The sequence below is a fragment of the Aphelocoma coerulescens genome, chromosome 1, assembly GCF_041296385.1.
Source record: "Aphelocoma coerulescens isolate FSJ_1873_10779 chromosome 1, UR_Acoe_1.0, whole genome shotgun sequence".
In the NCBI taxonomy this organism is placed as follows: domain Eukaryota; kingdom Metazoa; phylum Chordata; class Aves; order Passeriformes; family Corvidae; genus Aphelocoma; species Aphelocoma coerulescens.
Genome location: NC_091013.1, coordinates 72613437 through 72641323, shown reverse-complemented (window position 1 = coordinate 72641323; position 27887 = coordinate 72613437). Strand labels below are relative to the sequence as shown.

General features: G+C 43.4%; 2 protein-coding genes across 6 annotated transcripts in view; one reads left to right on the top strand and one right to left on the bottom strand.

Moving 5' to 3' along the window:
* LNX2 (ligand of numb-protein X 2) overlaps nucleotides 1-2621 on the bottom strand; it is a 59745-nt gene extending 57124 nt beyond the window's left edge. For all 4 annotated transcript variants that reach the window (XM_069012833.1, XM_069012823.1, XM_069012842.1 and 1 more), the window contains exon 1: nucleotides 2090-2621. The gene's annotated coding sequence lies outside the window, so the exon portion shown is untranslated. The remainder of the gene's footprint in view (nucleotides 1-2089) is intronic.
* Nucleotides 2622-2798: 177 nt separating this feature from the next.
* POLR1D (RNA polymerase I and III subunit D) lies at nucleotides 2799-20355 on the top strand. 2 transcript variants are annotated; one of them, XM_069012788.1, is made up of 3 exons: nucleotides 2799-2919; nucleotides 10849-10923; nucleotides 19016-20355. In XM_069012788.1, exons 1-3 carry the CDS (start codon nucleotides 2894-2896, stop codon nucleotides 19299-19301), a joined length of 387 nt encoding a protein of 128 aa, XP_068868889.1. In that variant the 5' UTR covers nucleotides 2799-2893; the 3' UTR covers nucleotides 19302-20355. The 2 variants fall into 2 exon arrangements, with proteins under 2 accessions (XP_068868889.1, XP_068868899.1); XM_069012798.1 differs by having other exon boundaries at nucleotides 2827-2919; nucleotides 10853-10923.
* The last annotated feature ends 7532 nt before the right edge of the window (nucleotides 20356-27887 follow it).

The following is a 27887-nucleotide window of genomic DNA, read 5'->3' as shown; positions in this document are numbered from 1 at the left end:
GAAGTACAGAAAAATGAGATGGAAGAAGGGGATATTTCAGCATATTTTCAAGTATACAGTTTTAACTAGTACCTAACAAACTTCTGCTGTTTTTTTAGTAGTACAGGCCCATAAATATATACCAAGATTGAGGCTGCTCAGTATGGGTAAAGGCTTACAAAAAAAGAAACTTTCCCTGAGGTGATCAGTGCTTCCATGAGAGCACAACAAACAAATGCCAAACATTGCAATGTCAAAGCCACCGTTTTTGGCAGGACAGGTTTTAGTAAGCTTATTTTTTAACCTGTCTCAGAAGAACAGTCCTTTTCCACCCAATCACCAGATTACATTCCTCTTCCAAAGTTTTGTCTCTAAATTGTTGCTTTTTTTTTGTTGCTGTTTGGTAATAGAAAATTCGGGGGCAGTGTTAGGAAAAGATACCATGTTTGCAAATCTCAGACCTGCGTCCAAGGCCCTGGGCTCCCTCTTGCTGAAGTCACTAAGCAAAGTTAAGGGTGAGTACAGTAAGAAATTCAGTACCAAAAGTCTCATTGCAAAATTACAAGCTTTTAAAAATATCCATCGATTTTAGAATTGCAACAGTACAAGCACTTTAAAACATAATATTACAACTTTTTTTTTATTTTGAAAGAATCTACTTGGGCACAATAGTGTTCTTTGCAGCCTACTGACTCTGGAGTTAATAATTTTATACTGTACTGTATTCAGGAAAGAGGATTCCTTACTCAGTGATCTGATAATTAGGAAAAAAATTAGTAATTATAAAGCAAATTATATATTATATATAAAGTAATTACAAATACTCCTATTAAGTCATATGATTCTAGCAAGTACAGTGATATAGCTTGCTTCCATTTTGAGAAAATTTGCGTTAATAAAGTCGGGGAAGCATATGGTACTAACATGTTTATTTTCCAAGTGGTAGGGATACTAACCAAAACCATCTTATGTTTCTTCCTAAGCCTCCTTGATCTGCTGCTGGATTGCAGCTTAGAATAAAGCATTATGAAGCCAGAAGAACTGGGTAGAGGAATAAAAAACCAAAAATCAGTAATTCAAAGTGTTTATTTAATAAGAGTCCAGCTCACCCCAGTTTCTCTTTTGAACAGAAATTCGAAAGTATTTATGATTGAAAATGTATTTCCAGAGACTATCAAAGACAGTCCAAAGCTAATCCCTAACAGACATTTTTTACTTTACACACAGACAAAAAATAACCTCTAATATCATGTAATTAAAAGAGGAATTAAGGGAAGCTCAGAAGTACTTAATAGAGTCCTAGAGAAGTAAACAATCAGCGCTGTGCATTAGGAACACGGTAAGAAAAATCACCAGGGACTACCAGAGCTCCAGGAACGGTTTTCTCAGTTAGTTGACCAAATAGTATGATTCCGTCAAGAGCAATGATAATTTTAACAAGTATGCCTTGTTAAAACTATAAAAGACAAAAAGTTTTCTAACCACATTTTCAGTGCTAAGAGCTAACAAATGAGGGGGGAAACCAGGGAGTGTGGGTCAGAGCACCGAGAGCTAGAGTGAACGTTTGGAAATAGCTGCCAACCATACGGACTCCAGCGGCATTTCGCAGCCAGCCCCGAGTTCCTCTGGCGCAGCTGTAAAACCCACAACCTGAAACCCGCTCCTGCAGCAGGGGTTCGCTCGCAGCTGTTCCTCTGCCTCCCCCGCACGCAGTAATCTGACTCCTTTCCAGGAAGGAGCTTCTTTAATGAAGCCACACGAGAGCAGCAAAGGTGCATCGGGGGATCCAGAACCAGGCGCTTTCCGAGTGGTTCTCCAGCACCCGAGCCCACAGCTCAGCCTCGCAGAGACGCGCTGCAGGGGCAGGCGCCGCCGAGCTCAGCCCCGCCGCCGAGCCGGGGCTCCAGGGCGGGGACCCTACTCCCAAGCTCCCACCTCAGCCCCGCACGGCGGCTCCTGGCCCCGGTCCCTCTCCCGTACTTGTTGCCCGCGCAGAGAGGCTCAGCCCGGCTCCGCCGCCCCTGCGGGGACCCCCGGCGCGGCTGCCACTGAGAAAGGCGGAGCGGGGCTGAGCCGCCCGGCGCCGCGGCGGGGCATGGAAGTTACTCACCGCGCCGGCTCCGCGCCGCGCTCTCCTCCTCAGCAGCGGCGGCTGCGCCCGCCCCGCCTTCGGGAAAGCAAACTCCGGGCAGCAGCACTTCGGGAACGTGTCTCGCCGGGCCGGGCCGGGCCGGGCCGGTGCTCCCGCCTCCGCCCCCCGCCGCGGGCAGCGGCGCGGCCCAAGTGACAGCGGCGCTCCGCCACTCCGGCGGCGGCCCCGGGAGCGGGGCCGGGCGTGCCGCAGCCTATGGCAGCGGGGCCGGGGCGGGACGCGGCGGAGCCCCGGGCCGGGGTGTCCCCGCCGCTCGCCTGATCGGCTGTGCGGAGCCCGGAGCGGTGGGGGGCGCGGGCGGGGCTGACACGGAGGAGGGGACGGGTGGGGCGGTGCCCGCCCAAGGCAGCCCGTGGACCTGTCCCTGCCTGCCCGAGCCCTGCGGCCGTGCCCGGGGAGCAAACCCCGGGGGGGTCCGTGAGTAACAGCTCCAGCGGCGCTCCCGCCTCCGGGCGCTCCCGCCCTCCCCACACTCAGTCACCGCCCCGCGCCCTCTTCCCCCGCCCTGTCGGAGATGCATGAGAGTCCTGCCCGCATACGGAGCCCACCGCCCCCGCTCTCCTTTTGGCGGGGGGCGCGACCACCGGTGCTGCAGGTGCCCGGCGGGGTGTGGCGGGGCCCGGCTCGCCCCGCCCCGGCTCCTCCTGCCGGGGTCCTCGCCGTTGCCTACGCCCGCCCCGCTGCCCCGCCCCGCACGGCCGACAGCGGGTGATGGCGCCGGCCTGCGCCTGAGGAGTCGCAGCGGGGGACGGTGGGGGAGCCATGGAGGAGGACCCGGAGCTGGAGAGGTGAGGGACGAGCGATAGTGGGAGAAGCGGCCCCGAGGGCGAGCGGCCTCTGCGGGGCTGCTGCGCCGCCCTGGGCCCAGCAGCGCCTCCCGCCCCGCGAGGCCCAGGCAGCGCTGGGCTGGGGCCGGTGGGGGCTGGCGGCGGCCGTGGGGCGGCTCCTCCCGGCCCGAGTGCTCCGCGGTGCAGAACGGGCCCCGAGCTCCGCCGGGCTCTGCCCGCTGTCCCCAGACAGCCCCTCCTGTGGGCTGTGCGGTGCGGGTGCGCCCCGAGGGGAGCGCGGCCTGGAGCTGCTTCTGCCGTGTCTTCCGCACAGAACTTTGGGTGCGTGCTGGTATCGCTTAGAGACAAGACTGGAAAGTCGTGGGTGGTTCACCCCTCATCTGTTACAATTTGGTGAATTGTGTACTAGGTAAAATAAATTTTTTAAATCCCAAATTTCAGTTTTCAGTGCTGGAGATGTGCCTGTTGACCAGTTGTTGAATTTGCCCTGTTCCTGTATCAAGAAAATATAAAATGCTTGGCAGTTATTTTGTCAAAAAATAAAATTGTTTTCTACTTGGCATTTCGTTGGGACCAGTGGATTTGTCTTGCTGCACCTTTTGAGTTGCAGTCCTCCCGAGCAAACACTGAAGAATAAAACATAGATTTCTATATTTGGATACTCAAAGTCGGCTTCTCTTACTTGTGTTTTAGGAATAGACTTTTGGTGTTTATATCACAAATTTTTTGCAAAATAGCCGTATTTGTGTGATTGGATTTTTTTTCCTTTTGCAAGCGTATTTCTGGGTTGTTCACTTTCCTTATGGCTGTTTAAACCAACTGTTACAGTGACATGATGAGCAGAAGCTTTCTGAACCGTTCTCCTCATGGTTCTCACCTTTAACTTTTTAGAAACCGTGTCTGAGTATGCTTGTAGAAAATAACTTTATTCTCTTTATATCTGGCATGTATATGAAATGTGCCAAAAGCAATAGCACTGGGACATTGGAAGGGCTAGAGAGCATAATGCTTTCTAAGAGGCTTTTAATTGTTGCTAAGCTACTTCTGCTCTCAGATCATCAGTTTAATAATTAAAGCTTCTTTCTGTGTATGCATGAACATTTTTTTACTAGTGCCATTCCAAACTTAAACATTTTTGTTCATGGCAAATTGAAACCACGTCACTGTTCTTCCACACTGACTTCTGGTTGCTATTGCCATGCCAGGGACCTGGGGTTCTCTGGGCAATTCAGGGCATAGCTGCTCACTCACCCAGCTATGGCCAACTGCTCCACAGTTTCCTCCTGATACTAATGCTCTTCTTCCCAGGAGCTACATTTGAAGTTTTACCCTGCCTTAATGGTTCAGTCCAAGCTGGGATTTGCTATTCCTTTTCTGTGGCTGCGGTAGATAATGAGGATGAAGCTCAGTGACACTTACCAAAGGGTACACAGGAGGGTTGAGCTGTCTGGTGTCACCAATCCATGCCACTGTTCACCTCAGAGTGTGTTCAGTCGGCTCCAAACACATTGTAACTACAACGTAGGGCACTTGACAATTAACTCTTTCTGTCCTGGATCCACCTATCATTGGTTACTTTTTCATACCTTAATTTTTCATAACAGCTCAATTTGGTAGTAGCACCCTGAAATGAGCTTGTGCTGTGTGCGTTTAGATGTCGTACTTGGGTATTACTCACTAAATATGCTTCCCTGTACAATCTTCAATACAGACCCCTTCCAGTCTAATAGAGACCTTTCTTTGTCCTTTGGGTTACAGACATTATGCCTTAGATTCATATTCAATAACCTGTAGCTCATATTCTCCTGAGAATAGTGTGGCAATGGTAGTTTAGGCTTCTAATTTTTAGGGGGTTTGTAGTATGGCTTTAGCATACAATTAATGGTATTTCTGTTCTGTAGCCACAGTGTTAACTACTTTGGGTGGATTTTTAGTCTTTAAAAGCAAGTTTATGTGGAATATTTTGAGTAGTTTGAATTCAGGCTTGTTTTGCAATGCACAATCTTAAAGAAAAACTTAAGGTTTTTGTACATGTGGTTTTTATTTAATTTACCTTGAGGGAGAAGGAAGTGTAACTGGTTTTGTGCATGCTTTTTCAGGTCAGAAATTAATTTTGTGTCCCAATATTCCAAAAAGTGATCTGTTAAGTCAGTTGCCCTATTTTTTTATAGTGACTATCTAAGGAGAAGTCTCTTCATCTAGCTTCTTCTATTTGATCCTTACTGCCGCATTTCCTGATATTGTTTTTCAATTTTGCCATGTCTGACTCTCACTTGATCTTACTTTTGATGTTTTCCTCACTTTAATATGAAGTTTTCCTAGAAAGCTGAGTACTAACTTATAAATTCCTGTGTGACTGTTGCATTCTGTGGATTTTAAAACTCTAAAAGCTGTAAATACCACAGGTGTGTAAAATAGTAATATTTGCTACATTCTGCTGAATTACATCCTCTGCTCCATCTCACCCAAAAACCTTTGATGGAAGTATGAACTGAGATTTTCTCCTGTGAACTTGCTGGTACATCAGTGAAGACACTTGAGCCTTGAGATTCCATTGATTCTTAAGAAAATTCTTAGTTCTGTTAACATATAATGTTAACTTGTGAAGTTATGACCCAAGAAGGAGGTGAAAGAAGTTGCAAACCAGCCAGAAGGAGCTGTTCAGTTTGTTTCCTCTGCAAGTACCTGTATGTGCTTTTCCTAGTTTATTTCAGCTAAACGTCCACTGGGATACTACGAAGCTCACCATTTTCATTCCTATCTAAAAAAAAAAAAATTAATTCCCTTCTCCTTCCTTAATGATTGTCATGGTGGTTCTGTGTGTTTGAAGCACAGAAGATGCATCGTTTCTCTTCAAGTACAGAGGAAGTGGCTTTGTTAGACTGTGTGCCCAAACCCTTCCATAATCCATTCTGTCTTTCAATAGCTACAAATATTTCTCAACTTTGGATATCATACTTTATTAGAAGTGCCTGCCAAGCTTGTTTAGAGCATCATTTACTTGGGATTAAGTGTTTCCTAAGGAGATGCTGCTCTGAATCACAAAGAAGGCTATAATTCTGTAACAAGAGGCCTGTAGTTGAGTTGAGAATCAATAATCTAATATTTTTGCTGCACAGACAGCCCAACTATGCTTTTTAGCAAGCAAGCTTTGTGCCTTGGAGAAAACTGATGGTACTTACTGTTGATTTTAACAGTGTCAAGTGTCAGGATTCAGTATTCCATACTCCTGGCAAAAAAAAAAAAAAAAAAAAAAAGGTGGTCTGCAAGCTAAGATTGGTGTTTGAAATGGAGTGGTATGTTCACTACTCAGGCTGGTGAGAATATCAGCACAGAAATGTACTGCAAATAGCACTCACAAGATTGACAAGTAGAATGTTTAAATAAGTACAAAACCTGATCCACAAAGAATGAGAGCATTCATGTGCCTGGTGTGGAACGTCTTTGCCTTTGAACAAACGTTAGGAAGCTTGTGGTGTATTTGTGCCTCTTTTCATTCTTGCTCTTACAGTTGTGGCTTAGGTTTTATTCCTGACTTCCATTTTCATCAGTTTTCTTCGTAAGGGCTAGCAGATAGGACCAGCTCACGAGAGTTAATTTTAAATAACACTGTCAGTGTCTTCAGTCATTTGTTTGACTGAAGATCATGATATTAATTATTCAGCTGTAATTGGAATACCAACATTCACTTCTATTTCTAGCCCCATGCACAGTTAAAAATAAGTTGTATAGTTAGCATAAAAATGCTTTGAGAAAATTGATTTTAAAAATTGCTAATTATTTTCCCTGAGCTTGCAGCTTGCTGTCAGGACCTAGAGTGCCTCAGGAAGTAGGCTTAAGTGTGATTTTTGTCGATTACAGTAGAGGAGAAGCTTGGTCTTTGAGCTTGAATAGTAGTGGAATAGACTGCAAACAGTTATTAATGCTTTCACGAAGATGTGTTTGTTAAAGATGTCCCTTCTCTGACTGGGAGATGTTGAATATGAATATGCCATCCTACTCCAGGTCTGTGCACTTCTGTAGCTGGCTGTGCTGTGAAGCAAGTCCAGTAGATCATTTTCGTTAGAGTTCTCATCAGGATCTTTAATGAGACGATGGCATGGGCGGAGATGACAGGGTTTTTTAGGTTATGTGCCAAAAGCTCCCAGTGAGGACTACAGAGAGACCATGATGGATGGGGGGAGCCCAAATAACACCCAGTCCTGGCTCCTCCCAGGCCCGTGCCAAGAATTACCAGCCCATCAGAGCTCCATCTCCATGAGCCCAGAGGAGCTGGTGGGTAGGAACCCACAGTAAGGTCAGAGAGAAATGGATGTCTTCTTTGGGCCCCCCTCACACTCCAGGGCTGATCCCAAAAGATAGCCTGGGCCTCCAGGCATGATACCTATCAAGAGGAGTCAGTGCTGGAGCATCTTTGGGACTCAAGGGCGTTGCTGCATAGGGATGTGGGAGGGGTTGTGGGATGCAGAAGAAAAGCAGTTTGTGATCACATATGGCATGTTGGGAGGAAAGAGTCAAAAAGGGAAGATTTAGCAAGGGGAGGGAATAGTTTTGCTCAAGTGATGTTGCAGCTGGGAATGCTAAGAATATTAGTGTGGGAAAACTTCACATATTATGTCTACTGCTGGTTATACTCTGTCTGGTTTGACAGAGCTGTAGAGATAACATAAATGTTACCAGAGACTTAAGAGGCATTTTCAGAGACAGGCTTGAACCTCCTGCTGGGAGAGAGAGATCAAAAGCCGGGAGATGATATAAAGTACAGCAGGGTGATGAACTGCACGAGTGCGAGGCCCTCTGGTAAACTCGGGTGGGCAGTGGGCTCCCCTGGCCGCTAGGATGAACTGAGCCTAACAGAGCCTGTATCCCCACACGTCCATGCCACCCAGCCTTGTTAGTGAGCTAAGGGAAGAAATCCACGCTTTGCGTTTCAACTGTGGCGTGGTGGTCACCCTGCTTACCTGTGCGTGTTGATTAACTCGTGGGTTATTATGGGATGTGTAGGGGAGGAACCAAAGACAGGGAAAGCGGGAAGTTCAAGTGATTTGGGGAGAAGTAAGAGTGGGAAAATAGAGGAATAAGGGGATAAAAAGGTCTGGTCATATGTGTATAGGCTGCCGGTTGGTATTCCTGTCTGGCCATGCCCTGTGCCTAATCATCGCAGCCTGTCCTGTCTTCCAGTTAAATTCCTTTCTAATTCTCTCTTGGGTGAGGGCCTCTGAGGGGAGAAGGTATACATCTCAGCGCTAGCAGCTACAGTCAGACTGTGGGTCAGAGGGACCATGTGTCCATGGTGCCAGCAACTGGAACATGTGAAGGTTTGGATGCCAGTAGTTGGGCTTGGACCCTGGGCTGGAGGCCTGGGGCACTCCTGGTCTCCAGACCAACTGGGGACATTTCATGGAGGGAGTAAAACCAAATGTTAGCCCCTGAAGTGGGATTGGGGACCTGTTTATCTGTGTTGTAGTACTGGAGCAAGTATGGGACCAAGTGGCTGCTGGTGAAGATCAAGCTGGAGTAGCTGGTAAGTGGGTGAATAAGGAGAGAGCTGGAGTGTAAGCTTGTATCTCCAAGAGCCAGGAGGAGCTAGCTGTTGGGACCACCAGGGAGTCCTGGTCAGCTGCTGGAGAGACTGTAGGGTCAGGGGTGAGATGTGTATGTATGCCTGTGTGTCTCTACAGGCAAGACTGCAGTGGGGTTGGATATTGGGGGACCAAGGTGTCCCAGTCAGCCCTGCGTGGTGGTCTGTACCAGCAGTGCAGTTGGGCTGAAGTCTTGGGCTCCCACACCCGGCTGGAGAGAAGAGCAGGATAAAGCTGTCGGTGTGAGCACTGTGTGTGTCTGTCTGTGATTGATGTGGCCAGCAGTGTAAGTACATGGTGTGTGCATCTGCCTCTTAGGAGCAGATTTTTCAGCCTTGCTACTGGTTGGACCTGGATGTGGGGCTGTGACTGTCTGGCCTCGGCTGTCGGATCCAGCATGATACGTCTTCTTCTGACAGTCATCTGTAATCACAGACATTGGGTGGTCTCTGTGATAACATGGTGTTTTCATTGCCTGTACCTATCAGACATGCCTCTTTATTACCATTTATTCATTTTTTCAGTCTATTCGTTTGACCTTTTGGAAAAAAATGATGAAGCTCTTCCCCTGAGTGAGGAATAGAAAGTACTTCTCATTTTGCCTGACTGGGAGCCTTTGACATTATTCTTTTGACACACGCATTTGTGATACTGGTTATTAGGATATATGCAATGGGAGCTTTGCCTGTAACCTTGGAATATAGAAAGAGGAAAAAGTCTAATCCCTCAGAAGTGTAAATAGGTCTTGTACCATACTCTTGAAGATAAAAATATCATTGCTTGTACCTTCATGTTACTGTAATTCTGTAGCTTGGTTGCCCAAAAATATTTGCCACAGCAAGTTTTAAGTGGTGCTTGCTATAAAAGATGTCAGAATGATGACAGGATTCTTAAATGTGCCCCTGTCCCTAATTTTCCCTCCTGTCAGTCCCCCAGTGTTTCGATGGTTCTCATGTGAAAGTTGCATGCTGTATTCCCTTTGCTCATGCTGCTGCCCTTAGAATTGAAGCTGGCAGCCACGGAACTGTTTGTATTGTAACCAAGCTGTAAAAATGAAGAGAACGAGGAATGTGGAGTCCCGCGAGGCCTCTAAAAGCAAATTTTAAAAACTTGTTTGCGTAGCTTTTGGCTTACTTGTGTAGAGGATATAAGTTCAGTGAGTGGAAACATACGATTTCAAAGAGGATCTGAGCATTGCATTTCATTTGTCCATGCAAGCTGAAAGGGCTTTGTAAAGGTGCAGTGAAAAAGGGTGATGTTGAAACAACAATATTAGGGAACAATGTTGATAATGAAGGTGTGGACCTAGAAGGCTACTAAGATGGATTCCAGGTCAGTCTGAGCTTTGATATAACAAAAAAAGTCTCATATACTTAAAAGTGTGTAATTCCTACCTAAGTTAATAGAATTGGTGTCGCCATATTAATTTATTATGATCTTTTCCCTAAGACTGAATCATAGCTGTTTTAAATACCTATGTGTGTGTTTTATTAGTGCTCTGTAGCTCAAATTCTTTGGTTTATTATTTCAATTATAAATTGTGACAGATTTTATAGTACAATAATAATGACAGGCTTTTCTCAGAAAGAGAATCACCAAGTTTGGTAACTGGTAATTGAAAGTCAGACACTTTCTTCTCCTTTTTCCTCACCTTTGTCTGACATTGCTATTTGAAGGCTCAGGGCAAGCTTCTATAAATGCCATGTGTTCCTGTCGTTATCACTATAACCTAGCTCAGGATGCTCAGATAGCAAGTTCTGGGTCTGGAGAAAAAAATAAATTTTGCTGTAATTTCATGAAGATCTGTGAATGCAACATCTCTCACGTTCCAGTGGTACAGCCTGTGTTTTTCACCCTTTTTTTTGGTGTTCTTGCAAGTAGCCATGCCACACACATTTCTTCTCTTACGTGGGAAGGCAGTAGTAGCTGGTGAGGTTGCTGATGCTGTACTTGGCATCTTGGAGCAGGTACTGCCCACAGATGATAGCTTACCTGGGAGATAACTGTGTTTCCGTGAGTGCCTGTGGTATGACGGGATATGCAACTTGTCCTCACAGTCAGAAGTGTGCTTAAAAAGGATTTGAAGTGTGCCAAGTCCTGTTCTTCATGCAGTATTACAGTTTTTGTATTTGCAACAACTTTTGTTGGTTTCAGTACTTCAGAATGTTTCCCTTAATCTTGGTGCATAGGAATCTGAATTATCTTAAAGTCGAAGTGATTTTGGTAGCTTCTTTATTGCTTAATTCACTACAGTGAATAAAGCTATCTGCTTTATTTGCTTAAGTGCATAAAGTGGCATCTTCCTGTGTTCCACAAGTGGTGACCTTTTTCTTTTTCTCTTACTTAGGAAGGCTGTGGAAGAGTTACTTAAAGAGGCAAAACGTGGGAGAACTAGAGCTGAAACAATGGGAGCTATGGGTTGGTAAGTTGTGCCAAAAGGAAATGAATGCTACAACTGATGCCAAAATAAATCTTATATTTATTGTGTGAGAGAAGTCTCTACCTTTTTATGTGTTTCATGTTTAAATAATTCATCTTCATCCACATGTTAATTTGGACAAAAATTCCAGTCTAAATAAGAAAGAAGTTCAGGTAAATTCTGTCTGCGTGAAATTGCTTGTCTGAATGTGTTGAAGACAAAGCAATTGAAAAATTGGGAATATGTTCTTATAATAGATTGAATTGCAAAGTTTGGGTTGGAACCTCATGAGTCTTTAACATGCCAGTCGTCTTCATTATGCATGTACTTACATACTAGCTACATGTTCCTGGGTTGGACTCTGTTTTAAGTTAAAAGAATTCATAACCTGACAAGGAAACCTAAAGCTTTGTACTAATAAAATAACAAACTATCCTTTAGTAGACAATTCATGTGTAAATTGTAGCCAAAAATGAACTCATTGAACTCAAATGTATAATCCAGTTTTGGAATAGGGTTACTTTTTAATACTAAAAAAACCTAAAACCCAGGGGCTAATTTGTATAGTAACTGGGAAAAGAATCGCAGTATTTAAATCTTAAATACAGCATTGATTCTTCAATGCAGTATTCCAGATTTTACAGCTAGATTGTCATGGAATGTAATGCATGTAATTGTAATTAGAGAAGTAATAACATGCTGAGGAGAGTCATTCATCATGACATAGTGTGTATGACTTTGATAAGCTGTTGGATCTAGGGATGTTCATACAAGTAGTGCACCAGTTGACTGCACTAAACGCACTTGTAGATAAGGTTTGGCTTCCTCCATCAGCCGTAGTAAGAGAGAAGCTTGCACTGTTCATGAAGTTCTCAGCTCAGTTATCTGTTTGTTTTAGTAGCTCTGAAGAGATTAAAATAATGCCTTGCTGATAAAAAAGTTACTCCTTTATGTTTTCAAACAGGTTGGGGTTTTCTGTATGTTTTACTCAGTATTTCTAGGGATGCAGTTTGTACCCTTTCTGTTAAAGTAGCTTAATTGGTTTAATCCCCCAGAGTGGCTATAGCTGTACTGATCCACCGTGCTTTGACCCTGTCAGCCTAGCCATGTGGCCAATGCACATAATTAGCACCATGAAGTGTTGCATGCATCCAGTTACTGAGAATTTGCAAGTTGATTCCAGATATGGAAACTGAAGATTTCTGCAGGGAGATAATCAGGTGTCCCTGTACAATTTTGCTGCTACTTGTTCAGTCTGGAATACCTGCCAGGAGAGTGTATGGGCATCTGCTCCTGAGTGTGGCTCCTTCTTATTCCTTGTTTGTAAAAGGGTAGTGGTCCTGTTCAGCTGGCTGTGATGATCAGCTCGGGATGCAGTTTGCTAAAGCCTGATGCCCAAGACCTGCCAGGAGATGGGATAGCCAAGGGTGGCCTGTTCTTCAGAGCAGTTGCAGATTAATGGTGTCTGGCTAGGCCAGGGTTCTGTTAAAGCTGTAGGAGGAAAGGATTGTCAAGAAGGCTTCAAGGCAGAGGGACACAGGGACGTAGGGATTGGCATGGTGATATCCTGAACTGAGGCTGTTGAAGTACTTTCTGAAGACTGTAGTGGTACCTGAGAACACCTGTACTAGGTCAAAATGTAGTGCCCTGTCTCCATCAGTGGCCCATACCCGGTGCCTAAGAAGTGCTTTGCTGAATATCTTTGTTTCTGAATACGCTCTGTCGTACCTTCTTCAAGGTACTTCTTCTGCAGCTCAGAATATCGTGCTCTCAGAGGTGATTTCTTTGTAATGCACCTCCAGGGATTTTTATGTCACTGAATTTATCCCTAGACTGGTAGTAATCCCATTTGTCACAAATCTGCTGCTGTAGGGTTTGGCATAGGCTAGTGTACGGCTGGTGTGTGTGGCTATAAGGAAAGTATAAAGCCCCCCAAAGGCAAACTCCCAGTAAGTCTTTGCTGTTCAGTTCTGCAGGCACAACGGATAGAACAGCAGCTGCAAGCTGCCACTGCTCTCACCTCTTTAATATTTTTATGCCCTGTTACACTGTTCTGGTGCTTCTGAACTGGCCCAACAGCTGGGTATTGCATATAGATGTGGGGGATAAAATGGGTAAAATGTTTGAAAGAAAACTTAACTGTGCTCAGTTGAGTATCATACTCCAGCAAAATGCTATCAAGTGTAACTGATCCTGGAAAAAAGTAAATCCTGAAGGCCTTCAGAAATTATATCCAGGACTGATATGTAACCTTGCAAGGTGTAAACTACTGAGAAGAAGGTAACTGCTGCTCAGAGCTCTGTGGATAGCAAATGAAATGAGCAGAAAAGTTAGTTCATGAAAATGTATATTAGTAGACCAGATCCACAAAATCGTAGCTGATAGAAGCAAAGACAAGGTCATCATCAGCTTGTCTAAAAGCACATTGTTAACAGGTAAAACGCAAAACCTTCCTTCCTTGCCAAACTCAAAATACTTACAGGTGTGTTTCATGAGGACTTCTGGGATTCCTCAGCCCTTTGTCAGAGGAGTCCTCGAGAAGAGATGCACAAACCCTGGAGACATCTAGTGTAAGGCCATCAGTCCTGCATTGGCACTGGAAAGTTGAAGCAGCTCGGCCTATGAAGAAAAGATTTGTTCTGCCATCTGTCTTTGGGTAAGGAGAAGCAGAGGCTACTACTGCTCATACTTCACTGATTCCAGTTTATGTTGCTTTCCAGCAGCTGTTGAATACTGGGAAATACATTTCTGGAGTCAGTGGCATTTGACAGAAGTTGGTCAGAGGGAGGTGTATGGAGAAGTGGCATTCCTGGGTGGGGTGACTATACTGTGCATACCAGTACAAGGAGTAGTGTCTCCTGGTGGATGTTGATGGCAGCAAAACCTTAGCCAGCAAGCCTCTGAACACTTTTGGAACTGCTTTCAGGTTCAAGCTATTGCTCTGTTACTGTCCAGTGTGATTAGTTCTCCACAAAAACTTTCAAAAAAGTTCCCCAAGCACCCCTGCCTAACCTTTTGCTGTCTCATCGTTTGAGATGGATAGTCAGCTGTTGCTGGAGCCTAAAATACAAGTATCCAAGCTAGCTTAGCTGACAGGTACAGAAAAAATGTACGAAGCAGTCAACCTGTAGCCCAGTCTCTCATATAAAGACTGAGCCTTGAAATACAGGACAGTGTTGTTAGTATTTCTTCCAGTTTGGGAACGTTTTGGTGGTGTTACATTGTCTTACAAGTTTAATGTGGATGACATGGGCAGGTGCTGCAACCTGTGTGGGTTATAGGCTGGTGGAAGAAAGGCTTGTCCCTGTTTGGAGGTTGGCGGTGATATTGGCCGAGAGTTTGTGCAGGAAGGGTAATTCTCTGAGACTCTCTGGACATGGAGCAACTGTCAGTATTGCTGGTGGGCTGCATGATCTCTTAGTTGGTTAAGAGTCTCAGCTCACTGGCCTCCATACTCTCAGGGACTGCTCAGATAGGCAGTGTGTAGGTCCATGGTAAATGAATCTAAGAAATACTGGATATTCTTATTTATAGATTTCATTCAGCAATACAGTATTTCTAGTTCCTGCAGTGTTTCTTTTTGTATGTACTCTGTGGCCTTGGTGATTCTTGTTGGGGGGGGGGGTCTCCTGCATCCTTATGATAACACATGATGTACATCCTGCTGCTGATATATCTGGCTCAAGCATTAGTACAGCTAATCACAAATGAAAGGAAATGTGTGAGAGAAGGGTAAGGAAGAACCTGCTTCTGAAGGTGTCTTAATCCTGGAATTGTTGATCAGAAGAGAGCAGAATTTGTGGTTGAATCCTAGTGATGATGCTGATATGCTGGAACTTCTGAGATGAGAAAAGACATCAGAGCAGCTGTCTGGAAGCTAACATTTGAAGGGATCAGTTGGATCTAGGGTGAGAAGTTGTGGAAAAATAATGTAAGAACATTTGAAATGGTTAGATAAATTTCTTTGTTTCATCAGAGGCTATTTGACATAGATGGAATAGGATATTTGGGGGTTTCCATTGTGTCTGGTTAAAATGAAGCCAAAAGTTCAGCTTCCTTCAATTGTTTCTCTTGGTTCTATGTAGATAATCCATAAGCTTCTTTATGGCAGTGAAATTAGGTCCCATTTTAAGCAGTTGTTGTACTTTAACCAAGAAAGGCAGTTAAAATGCCACAAAAGTTACTGTGTGAAAAAGTTCTAGAGGCCCTTTTTTCCAGTGTATAGGTCTGATCTTCAAAGATGCTGATAATGTGAGCTAAAGCTAAATTGAATGTAGCTTATCATCTTACTTGAAAAGCTTATGCAAAGTAAGAACTGGAAAGCAGGATATTTTTGGAAGGTTTGTTCAGCTCTGCATTGTAAGAGCAGCTGAAATTACAAAAAAAAAAAAAAAATTGGAAGCATTAAATTATTTTTGACTCTGTTTTTTGTAAAGAAATCCTAAAACCACTTTCATTCCTATGGATAGCTTTCTGTTCCATACCAAATCTGTTAGAAGTACAGCAGAATGCAGAATGATGATGATGAGGGTACCGGAACTGTGAAGTGCTGTGTTGCATTTTGTCTTTGAATGGGTGTTGTGTGACTGTGCAGAAACACTGCAATGTGATTCCCCTCATCTTTCATTTGAATAGGAGGAGGAGGAGAAACAGGGTACAGATAGAGATTGCAAAGTAAATATGTTAAAATCTTGTAATCAGGGCACATCCCAAGTCAAGTTGTCGCTGGAACAGATTGCCCAGAGAAGCTCTGGATGCCCCATCTTTGGAAGTGTTTAAGGCCAGGTAGGATGGAGCTCTGAGCAACCTGGTCTAGTGGAAGGTGTTACTGTCTGCAGGGTTGGAACTTGATGATCTTTAAGGTCCCTTCCAAACCAGGTGAGTCTATGATCCTACAACGTCCTGCCAGCTGCATCTGGCTGCCAAGACCATATTTCAAAGCTTTAAGTGTCCTCTGAGGCATCCTCTTTTGTAAGGTCTCCTGTGACAGGGTAACAGCATAGATTAGTTGGTTTGCCAAAGCAATCTGTCGCTGCTTCCCCCCCTTCAGTCACTCTTCTATTGAAATATGATATTTTCTATGGCAGTTTGGAAATGGTAGAAATGTACTTGTCAGTTCATTCATAGTGAACTTTTTTCTTGGAAAGATGGCTTTACTCTGTATGATGAGGCTGACTGTGCCAATCCTGTTTAGTACATCTAGTTACTCAGCAGAGACAAGACTATGGCACATGGCACTGTGCTCTTGTGTCTTAATGGTATCAGCATGTTTTTACTGTTAAGAACTTGTATAGTACATTTCTGTGCTGAACTGCACTGCTGCACTGAATGACAGGCACTGGTTAGAAATTCTGTATTCCTGCACAGAAGTTGGCTTAAAGGGTCAGTAGGTTGAGATTTAACCTATGTTCACAATGATGGATTTAATTTTTTTTCTCAAAAGGCACTATCATTGTCAAAATGCAGTGCGTTGCATTGTCTTGGTTATTGCATCATGGAGAGGTTTTGGGGGGTGTGAGATTTATTTGTGGAGGGAGGCAAGATTCTGTTGGTAATTGGTTTAGCTTTTGGAGCACGCAAAGCAAAAAGTGAACCTTACAGTGGCTGAATACACTGCTACAGAACAGGGGTCTAGTAGACAGGATGGCTCTAGCATTGCAGTTTGTGTGCTTGTGTCACTCACTCATGCCTGCAGCCCTGCTTGGGGCACATTTCAGTTCAGAACTTTAATGTTCTTTTAACATGTCTTTGTTGTTCTTTTTGTTTGTTGGTTGGTTTGTTTGTTTTAAAGCAAAGCTTGTCAAATCAGTTCTGTGGCACTGTTCACTGGTCACAGCAGTATTGTGTTCCACCGTGCCCAGGCTGAGATTGCCTCCCAGCCCTTCAGAACTCACACTGTGGGCAAACCTATTTGTGAACTGAGCACTGCAGGATCAGACCCTACAGCAAACCCAAGGCTGATCTTTGGAGATGTCAATTTTCTCACCATTAGAGATGGTCTCAAAGATATCAGTGGATTAATACGATTCACTTTAATGTTCACAGTTCCATATATACCATGGCTATATGTAAATATGCACTTGTGTGTGTGTGTATGTAATGTAGCACATGCCATACATCTTGTTTACTTTAAGATTTAAAGGTAGAATTTGCTTTGTTGAAGTCTTGAGGTCAATAAAACTAAGAACTAATGTTTTGCTTCAGTGCCATGACTTACTGCTGCTCCATGAAAGCCTGGTGGCTCACTTTAATCACAGTATGATGGTAAACTAATGGCATCTCTTAGCTGACTCAAGTCCTGCATTTCTCATCAGTTTTCTTTCTTAGTATAGCTCAGGCAGCACTCAGAGTGTCAAAAAGAAGTAAATGCTTCAAGCAGACAGATTTATTTTTGGCACTTTGACTGTCTCATTCTAGCCTTACATATATGAGTGCTTAAATCAGTGCATTAGCTCTTAAGAAAAAGCAAGAGGAAGAACAAATGTGAAGTAGTTTTTGCCTGGATGCAGCCTACAGAAAGCTGCCCTCCTTGGTAGGAAATGTTTAGTTTAATGCTCACATAAGATATATAGAGGACTTAAATATTAGCTGGTTTGTGTTATGTCTTGAGTGTAACCTGTGGCATGACATGTTCAGCACCGTGTTCATAGGTGGTGTAGCTTGAAGTAGAAACCCTGTTCTACTGACATTTATTAGCCTCTTGTTTTTACTCAGTAATACAATTAATGGATAAATAGTTTCCCTAATTTACAAAAGTTATACTAGGTTAAAGATCTTATTTATTTAAAACCAGAATTTGAGAAAAATAATGTAGATTTATATGAAGAAAGTTTAGAAAATTCTAAAATTCTATGCAATAAAAGTGTCAGAAAATACCTAGTGGAAATGAAACAGCATGGCTGTGTGCTTCTAAAATTGCTCTCCCAAGTTCTTAAAGGATTTAGGAAAAGAACAATTATCAGGAATGCTTAGTAGGCAGGCCTGAAGCAAAACATCATGATAAATTTCATGTCCAGTTAAGTCATGAAGTGTGCTAAATAATCGTATGTGATCTTTGTTGCAGTTTGCTTATTGTTCTGATAGCTCTGATTGTTCAGAGGTGTCAGAGGTTTTTGAGTAGTTAGGGTATAGTTTCTACACTTACACAAAATATTCAAGTAGAATAGATGATCTTAACGTTGTGGTGTTAGGATTCCATGACTTTGTGGTTGATTCAGTAAGTGGCTGTGATCTCTAAGAGCTCTGATTTTTTTAAAAGTAATCCCATAACTTGTCTCAAAAATATTTTGAAGACAAGCACCACAGTGACTCCAAATATAAACAAAGCCTTCAGAGTGATTTCTGCTTTCTGTAGGAACATATTCAAACTTGCTTTTTCTTATTCTGTTCTTTAAGAGATGATAAATTGGAAGTAAGTAGAATACAGCTGATACCAACAAGATTAATGAAATTCATGATACTTGTTTACTAAAACTAGCTGATAAATTATGTGCAAAATTGTTAAGATGTGAGAGGAGAAAGTAAAAAAAAAAAATGGAAAATAGTTGGATAAGTATCTTTACTGTTTAAGAAGAAGAAATAAAACACTTTGGTGGTTGCTAAGTATAAGTTTAAATTGGTATGTCTCATGTATATGTTTATGCTACAGCTATTTGGGTTCTTCATTCCCGTGTATCTTACTTTCTGAATATCACAGTTCACTAGATACTGCTGCCTTTAGAAGATCACGATCTCTGTAAACCATTCCAATTTGACTTAGGATATGTTACTAAATGTTTGATTTCTGAATACCTAAGTTAGGCACCGTCAACCTTAAAATATATTATCCTTTGCTTCCCCCTGCACACACTACCTTGTGAAAATCATGTGGATTTTCACTGTGTTGAAGTAAAATAGTTTTCTTCCATAAAGAGTAAGACAAAAGGAGAATGAAGATAATCTGGAACTTCTTTTTCTGTACTGAGAGTTTACACTAGGTGGCATGCAAGGAAAGCCAAAATCACAAACCTGTCTTAAAATCACTGAAGTTAAAATCTCAGACTTGTTTTGAGATATTTTTACCTTCTCTTTTGATCACTTTTAAATGTCTTTACAGGTTGAAATGTCCTCTTGCTGGTACAAATAAAAGATTTCTTATTAATACCATCAAAAACACGTTGCCATCTCAAAAAGAACAAGACCAAGAGCGTGAGCAAAAGGAAGACAATAAGGAGTCTGAGCCAAACAAAAGCAGGAAAGAAGAAAAACCAAAGAAACGCAGAATTCACCCGTATACACCCAGCTTTCAGTCCAGAAGGAGAGTCAGCTACTCTCCTCCAAGGCACCAAAGCAGGAACCAGCACACAAAGGATAAACATGAAAAGCGATCAAGCAAGCGATGAGGAGAGTGACAAGTATGTGTTGTTACAAGTCAGGAATGTCATTAAGTATAGGAAAGCAGGGGTGTCTCAGTTTTTCGGGAAGAGATGATGTTCAAACTTGCATTTGGAACCAAGTTGCCTGTGTGAGAAGTAACCTTGAGGTAGCTTTAGAAACTTTCCTTTGGGACTTTTAAGAGAAAAGCGAAGTACAGCATAAAACTTTCAGTTGTTTTAGAACAGACATTCCCTTTACTCCATTCCTCTCTCCCCTTCTGACTAAGCTTAGGGTCTTGGTGATGGAGCGTGATATGTGTGTCACTGTCTAATACAAATCATTTAGTCATGTCACTCTTCTGGAAATAAATTTAAATTAAGCAGAATTCTATTTATTGCATGAAGTTTGCAGAACTTCTTTGCTGCTAGCCAATAAAGAAGTTTTGCTTATTTGGTTTAGAACGTAGAAGAGAAAGCTGGTCAGTGCCTGGCCAAGCATATGCATTTTGTATAGAATATATGAGATTGCTTTCTTTAGTATAAAAAAAATTTTAAATGGGCGATGCTGGTTTTGCTTTCCAGGAGGGACTGCTGGGAAATAGTGACTTTGCTTGTTAATGTATATTCACAAACCTATCATAGATAACAATAAACATTACCCCTAAAAAGCTGCAACTGCAATAATTGTCTCTGTTTAGACTTCCCTCTGTAAGGAAGTAGTTTTAACAGTCTGTTGTCACGGTGCTTTCAAAACAAACCCTGAAGACAAAATTTTCATGTTCTCTTATCTACTGCTAGAAAGTTTCAAAGTAAATATGTAATACTAGAAATGCAGAGGTGATGCTTAAACATTCAAACGCTCACTTTCCAAGCCTATGTGACAATTCTATAGCGGTACAGTTTTTAAACTTGTGACTGTGAGCACAAATAATACACGTTGGCATATTCTATGTCTCACTTCTGTTTGTGTTACAACAACAAACTTCTGTATGAAATACTTTGTATTTTACTGTTCCCAGAAATAATTGTTTTCGACATAGTTTTGTTTTTGAGTGTGTGACAATAAAATCGAAAATGTTAATTGAACGTGCCCTGTGGAATTAATGCTTTTGATGGGTTTTTTAAGTGAGATGTGCCTCTCTCTTCCAAGGGACAGGGGGACCGGGGCTCCGTGGCCCTTCCGTGTTGAGTCAGAGCAAGAGTGCCACCTATAGGCATGCGAGCACCTCTCCTCTCTGCGCTTACCTGACTCTCGGAGAGCTCGTGTCAGCTGCGGCATGGGGCGGCCAAAGTGGAGGTCTGCTCTGGCTGGATTTTGGTGCATGAGCTGGGAATTGCTCTTCTGAGTAGTGGGAAGGTAGTTATACTGGTGTTGAGCCTTCTGGAGACTGCCAGGGTCAGCATATCCAGTGAAGTGGGATACTTTGACGTTTCCCCAAAGGAATTATGCACAGGTCCTCTATTTCCCTGCATGACCCACAGCACTAAAATAGAACTCTCAGTCTTTCGGAAAATTTACAATTATTTAAGTGGGATCAGTGAAAAAGGAGTATCTTTGGAGAATGTAAGGACTGTCTTTGGTTTAAATAAGCAGATGATGTTTGCAGTCCTTATTTTGCTGATTGCCGGTTGTGTACTCCTTAATAATCCTTTTTGGAAGGACAGCAGCTATAATACTGGCTGCGTTCTGCTGCAATGACAGTGCTGGATGGATGTGACTTTGAAGCAGAGAATTCATCTCACCATTGGTCAGGATTTGGACTGGAGATGTTCCACAGAAGAAATTTTTGTGAATTCTTGCTGGTCTGGCTCATGCTGGTATATGCTGTCCTGAGAGCTTTCAACTCTCAGGCCCTCAAATACCACTTTGGGTAAGGGCTGTTGTTGATGCTATGTTAATTTATGCCAGGCTTTCAGGTAGGGAAACTGATTAGAGCATGCTCTCAAAATTAAGTCTGGATTGCTGATAATGCTTGCATACTGGAAATGCTCAGCTAAAGGATCTGACATGACCTGCACAGATAACTGGAGAAAGCTTGTTTTTATGAGTGGTGGTGGTGCTGGTGGTAGGTTCAGATTTAATTCCACATTTTTCTGACTTACAGAATATACGAATTATCAATCTTGCATTGGTTAATTCCATCGTTGAATGTTGTCTTTTGTAAGTGTACTTAATAAAAACAAAATCATCTGCTGCTCATTAACTGTTCTTAAGGCAACTCTTTATAGAATCACAGTAAACTTGGAAGGGGGCACAGTGATTACTTTTTAAATAAGAACTTGGGTGCACAAAGCCAGGTTTGTATTTTGTCTGCAGTTGCTCATATTGTGCAACACTAGCATCATGTTTATAAGGCATCTTAAAGATAGGATTTAACCTTGAAAATTCAGATTTGGACATGACTTTTCCCAATGTGTTACTAACTGCTGTACACTTGTTACTTGTAAAAGTGCCTAGTCCTTAAATAAATACGTAAATAAATAGTATGTTCTTGGTCTCAGCTTTCCTAGTTACTCTCGTGGGAAGGGAGTGCACCTTGCCTTAGTGTTGCTGCAGTGGTACTTCACAGGTGTTTCTTGTTAATCTGTGAGCTACTGGTGTTGTCTATGTTTCGTTTCAGTGCACATTATGTAGATAAAGTTTATTCAGGTGAGACTATTCTCTGGCCATAGCCAGAACAATTTTCTCATTAGACTTCATCATTATGTTGGATAGAAATCCTCCAAATGTTCATTTTCCTCAATCTGGTACTGAATGGAGATCACAAAACAATGTGAAAGAGGAGGAAACATTTTATGTAGCCTTCACAAAATGCTTTTGTTAGTTTTGATGGTCAGAGAGATAGTAACATGCAGTTCTTGCATTCATTGTACAGCCTCTTCTCTTTTGTAAATCCAATTTGAATTATTTACAATGAATCATGAATCCAAGAAAAGCCCAACAGATTTAATGTATAACACAACTTAAAGGCAAAAACCCACCCTCTTTTTTAGACTGGATCGGTCTAAACCAGAAGTTTCTTGAGGTGCAGTTGAAAGAGTGTTCCTTAGTGATCACGAAATTTCTACAGAAAACTAGTTAACAAAGGAGATGTAAATGTTTGTAGATCAATGGAATAATGTAGCAGGAGGGGGTTGCTTTTCCTGCACAGAACTGGTTTGGGGTTTTTTTTGTTGTGGCTGCAAGTCGATCACCAAGAAGCATGTTTCCTCTCCTGTCCCATCGAAGCTCTCACTAATAATTATGTGCTTTCAGTTAATTAAGCTGGAACAACACGAAAGCAGACTTGCTTGGATAAGTAGCAAGAAAACATATCTGGATTGTGTTTGGAGAAGGATTTTAGTCATTTTACCAGTGGAGTCACTGATCCACCGAATCTTTATTCATGTGAGTGATCTTTGCACTTGCAAATAATCCTGTTGTAGCTCACCATCTATGAATGAAACTCCTGTCTGCGTTAATATACACTTCGTTTTAGTGACTGTCAATAGGAAATAATCAAGAGTAAATGTTAAAGAGCGCATAACTGATTAAAAGAAAGCCTTAAAAATTTTGCCTGCAGAAAGTGCTTACAGCAGCAATATGACACTCAACATCAATTGAGTGATATCTCAAATATCAACTGAGTGGTATCTCAATATCAATTGTGTAAGTACAACCGAAGTCTGGTTTTGGGAAACATGAGTGGGCATTCTGATCTGCTTGAGACTCTGTCTTCTGAATTCTCTAGCTTTTCCTGGAAAGGAATTGCCTGTGTCTTTTAAAGCACCACACGAGAGATGAAAGGTGCCTAATGCTAGTCATTTAAAATTTCTCAAAGAAAAATGCCAGCAAGCAGCTTAATCCACCAGGACCAGCAACAACTGACAGTTGTTGGTAATGAACTGGTTTTAAGTTCAATAGCAAGATTATTAAGAAAGGAGTATAACACATGAAGGAAAACCAAGGCCCTACATAAGCCGTTACATTAATTCTGTATATTATATTCAAATACAGTTTTCTCTCCCTACCATATTAGCAGACAGTGCTCCTCCAGGCAGTGCTGTGTGGTCAGTACCTCTCTGAACCCTTCCATACTGAGAAGGCACTTGCTAAGTCCCTGGAGAACAGAGTGTGTTTTGTCTAGAAAAGTTTGAGTGTTACCCCCTTCTCTCTCCTAGTGTCCATTTACTAAGTTGGGGGATGCCCCAAGGAGAGACAGGTGAAGTTTCCCATGCTCTGGCTCTCCACCTCCCTTCCAGAGGACTCCAGCAAGATGCTGTGTGGAGCATGCCTACTTGAAAGACCTCCTTCATGTCAAGCACCTGAGTCAGTCTGGTTAAATAAATGTCTGTGAGAAAGCATAGGCTCCTAGGGAAGTGGGTAGTACTGTGTCAATGAGTAAACCCATGTCTGGTGTGAATCAGGGAAGTTCTGCTGCGCTGAGCTCCTGCACGCATCCTGCCTGCCAGAAGTCTACAGACCTGCAGGTAGATTTACAGCTCCTTGCAACATCTGCCTGGCAAAAGGACTGGGGATCAGCCCCACTGTGGGGGAATCCCTGAGGGTGGCTCTGGGTCTGCCTCATCAACAGGTCTCTTTTAGACTTGGATCTCTGCAGGAAACTTCTTGCAATGAGAAAGGGACCGGGAAGGCACAGCTCTACCTTTCTGTAGCAGGACCTATTGCATCCTGCCCAGTAAGCTCCCAGCTGTCGAAGAAATGAGTTAAACTAGCAATAAAAGTCAACTGGAATGAATTTTATCTAAACTTCATTTTTCTTTGCCATTGAAAATGATTTCCCGGGCATCTATGCCCTTGGAAAGGAACAAGAGAGCCCCCACCGCACCGCTATTACTTGAGATTCACCTCCAACCTTCACTACTAACATTTTTTCCTTTTTTTTCTCCTTTCTAGGTTGAGGTCTTTAATAATTTCGTGTCTCTTTCAGTCTGGGCTCCAGCCTGGGAAAAACAAACCTGCTAGCCTGGCGAAAGCCAAACACACACGGCCCAATTACCAGCTTCCCCACTGTTCCTTTGGGCTGGCTGGTATTCTCCCCGCCTTTGTTTTGCTGCCTGCTCCCTGCCTCTGAGCAGCTTCTTTGACTCCACTCCATGCAGCCAGGCAGAACAAGATCCAGCAGGTAAACTGAGGAAGGGCTATTGTCCAGCTGCCCCTCCCCTGTGGATCGCTGCGGTTTATCTGCCAGCAGAGCTTTCTGCAAGCATACACCTCTGTGAGGAGCTGCTTTGCTTTGGAATTGGGGGAAAACGCCTTGTTCTTGGCATCAGAAACACTCGTGCGTAGGGAGGGAAGTGCCGCTGTGTCTCAGTAACAGCAGACCAGGTATTGCGGTGCGGTGCTGGACACAAGGGCACATCGCTCCAGCTCTGACTGTGTGCTGCTTGTCTGTCCTCCAGCCGGTGCCTTGGCTGGCACTTGTCCTGACAGCCTTGGGAAGGGCCAGGGAGGATGGATGGCATTGTCTTCACAGTCATGCCCTCCCACAGCTCTCCTGGAGGAGGGAATGTTTGGGAGCAGCACGGCGAGGGCCTGGCCTGGCCTGGCTGCCAGGGGAAGGATGGTCCCCACTGTTACCCATCAGTACCGTTTGGGAGGTGGGTGATGGCAGGCCCTCAAGGTAGGTGCTGACCTTGGCAGGGTCTCAGCTCGTGCCTCTGCCAGGCTTCCCTGCTGCAGCTGCAGGGGTGTCCACCTGGAGGGGATAGGAGAGCAAACTGTTCTCCAAATGTGCTTTGCCAGCTGGGATCCCCAGAAGAACTCTTGGAGTGACAAGGAGTGCCAGTCCTATATCCATTTGTCAGGCTTGTCCCCCTGCCCCAGCTACCCCATCTTGCTGTGACCTGAGCTCCCCTGAAGCCCAGGCTGTCCAGGTGATGAGGGCACAGCTGAGGCACTGAGGACCAGCTCTCCGCAGTTACATCAGTGCAATCCTTCAGCCCCAGGAATGCTGCCTCACATCTGCCTGGCTGCAGTACCTTAAACAGGGACACCCCAGGCAAGCTGCCCATGCAGAGCCTGGCACCCTCTGCGGTGGGGCTTGCTGGTGGAGACAAAGCTGTGCCAGGGTCACAAGCCTGAGATTAGGTGGGTTTCTCCTACTGACTCAGCCGAGTAGCGTAAGGGTGTGAAGTGTCAGCCACTGCTGCTGGTACCTGTCCTGCTGAGCAGGATGCTTCAGGAGCTGCAGTGGATGCCCCAAGGCAGAGTACCCCAAATGTGCAGCAGCTATGAGGCTGGTCTATGAGGTAACAACCAAAAATCAACTTTGAAGGGTGAGAACTGACTGAAAACAAAGTATCTTCCCCATCTTTCATTAGCACGACTAGTAGAATAGACTTGCCCTGCTCAAAGGTTTTACAGTTCATGAAGGATTTGTGTGCAGGGAGGGAGCCAGCAAGGGGAGCATTGGGCAGAAGCTTAGAATTGTTAGAATGTATCTCCATCTCAGTGCTCAGTTTGTAAAACAAATTCTTCAGACAGGTGCTTGAATTCACTGACTCTTCAGAGGGAATTTATCAGCCTTCAGGAATATACTGGTTCAGAAAAAAAGCCTATCGCCATCAGCTGCAAGGAGGGAAAAGCTAATCATCTAAACTTTAAGGCGGGAGAGGTGCAGCTGTCAAAGCAATAAGGTAAATGAGTCTGAGGCTGAAATGGTTTTTGCAGCAGAACTCTGCTCCCTGTTAAATAGGGGAGATTGAACTATAGCACCATTCCACTATTCCCTGGTAATGCACCATTTTGGGGCTGACTGGGTGGTCTTAAGTCCATTGCCACAGTGGTTATATCGCTGATACCAATCAAGGCCCCGCAGCTGAGACCCTGAGTGACCTGCTTCAGCAGCTTTTTTCAAACCCCAATTCACTCATTTGTGTGGGATGCTTTTCTGCTACTTTATTTATGGGATTACATAAATGAGCCATTAAAAATGTAAATCTTCAGAACAGTTGAATAATACAGATTTAAACAATAAGCTCAGGGCGGTACAGTACAGAAACTTCCCTGAACCAGCAGTACTGCACCATCGTGGCTATGGCAACAATAGCGGGTTAAGGGAAAGAGAGAGCAAGGAGGAAAATAAAACGTCCCGGCATTGTTACAGTCACTGGCACCACAGAAAGATTAGGGATTTTTTTTTTCAGAGTATTAGAACAATAATGAAGATGTGTCATTATGCACCACAAAGGAGACCATGCCATCCCTCACATAGTGCAGGTGTCAAAACAATCGGGGCTGGCCACAGAATTGAGTTTAAGTGAAGTTTGTCCTACCTCACCACAAAGCATTTAACACTTCCAGGGCCAGAGCCAACTTCAGCCGTGCCATGGGTAGCACAGGCTCTTTTCCCCTCTCCTGTGCCATTAGGCATCTGGTCTCTGCATCCTTTTTCACCGTCAGCAGCAAAGGAGCTGTACACTATGTACCTTACTGAGGAGGAGTTGGCTGCGGGTTTTATTTGGCTTTCTTTGTGCTTATATCATGGTAAAGTACCTGGTGAGGTAATAACACAGTGAAGAATTGTACTGAGGTTTGGTTAAATCATTTTCTTTGCAAAGGATAAAAATATGGAAGTAGCTTCTAAGCTCTGCTAAGTTCAAAGTATCTGAGCTGCAATAGCAGTCTACTGATTTCCCCTGTTCAGAGGTGTATTTTAGCTGTTACTTAACAACCTTAATGTGACAGCTGTAGTGACAAGACATGCACACCTTGAAAACAAGCTCTGAGACACATCAGTGCTCTCCTTAGAACCAGATTACACCATGTGTTGTGTTACTGCTCAGTTTTTCCTATCTGGTTCTGTAATTGAGTAGGTATTTTATATATGTAAATTTAGGCGAGTAAATTTGGGAATTTATATAAAAAGCATATTAGCTCTCTATTTCAGAGGTCACCACTCCCTGAATTTTAATATTTCTTACCTAAAGGCAAATGTGTACCGCTACCATCCTAATTTGTATGCTGTAAAGAAGGGCAAAGTTGCTGCCCAGTGAATCACAACTCACTTGCAGGATGGACCATGATCGCACCAAATCAGAGCTGTGTTTATAGGTCTGACCATGATGGAAACAGCTGCATACAGATACAATCTTTTGAATTGCTTGTGTTTGTAAAGCTTATAAATGAAGAACCTTGTGGGGAAAAAAAGCAGTTAAATTCTTCTGCAAATAATGTAAGTAGGCACGATGTGAAATGGCTTCCAAGTGAAGTTTTCCACAACAACGGTTTTTCATGCATTACTGTATTTAACTGACCTTTAAGACACTTTATTTCAGAACTCTGGGACTTGGACTGGATTCCTTTTTTAAATCTCTGCAAATCCTTAAACCAAAGAGTTACTGTGAATTTATGTTGGTGCAAGTTTGAAGTGAAGCTGTTTCATAGTCTCTTTTATCACTGAAGTTCAACATCCTTTGCTGATTTTTGCTACCTTTCCTTTCTGAAGGATGTTCACAGTAGTTTATCAATATCATAAAGAGTTTTTAGCAATATTATAATATTCAGCATTCAACCTAGCATCACAGAGGAGCTGAAGTTGGAAGGCTTTTCCTGGAGGTCACCTGGTCCAAACCACCTGCTCAAGCAGGGCCACATAAAGCTTGTTGACC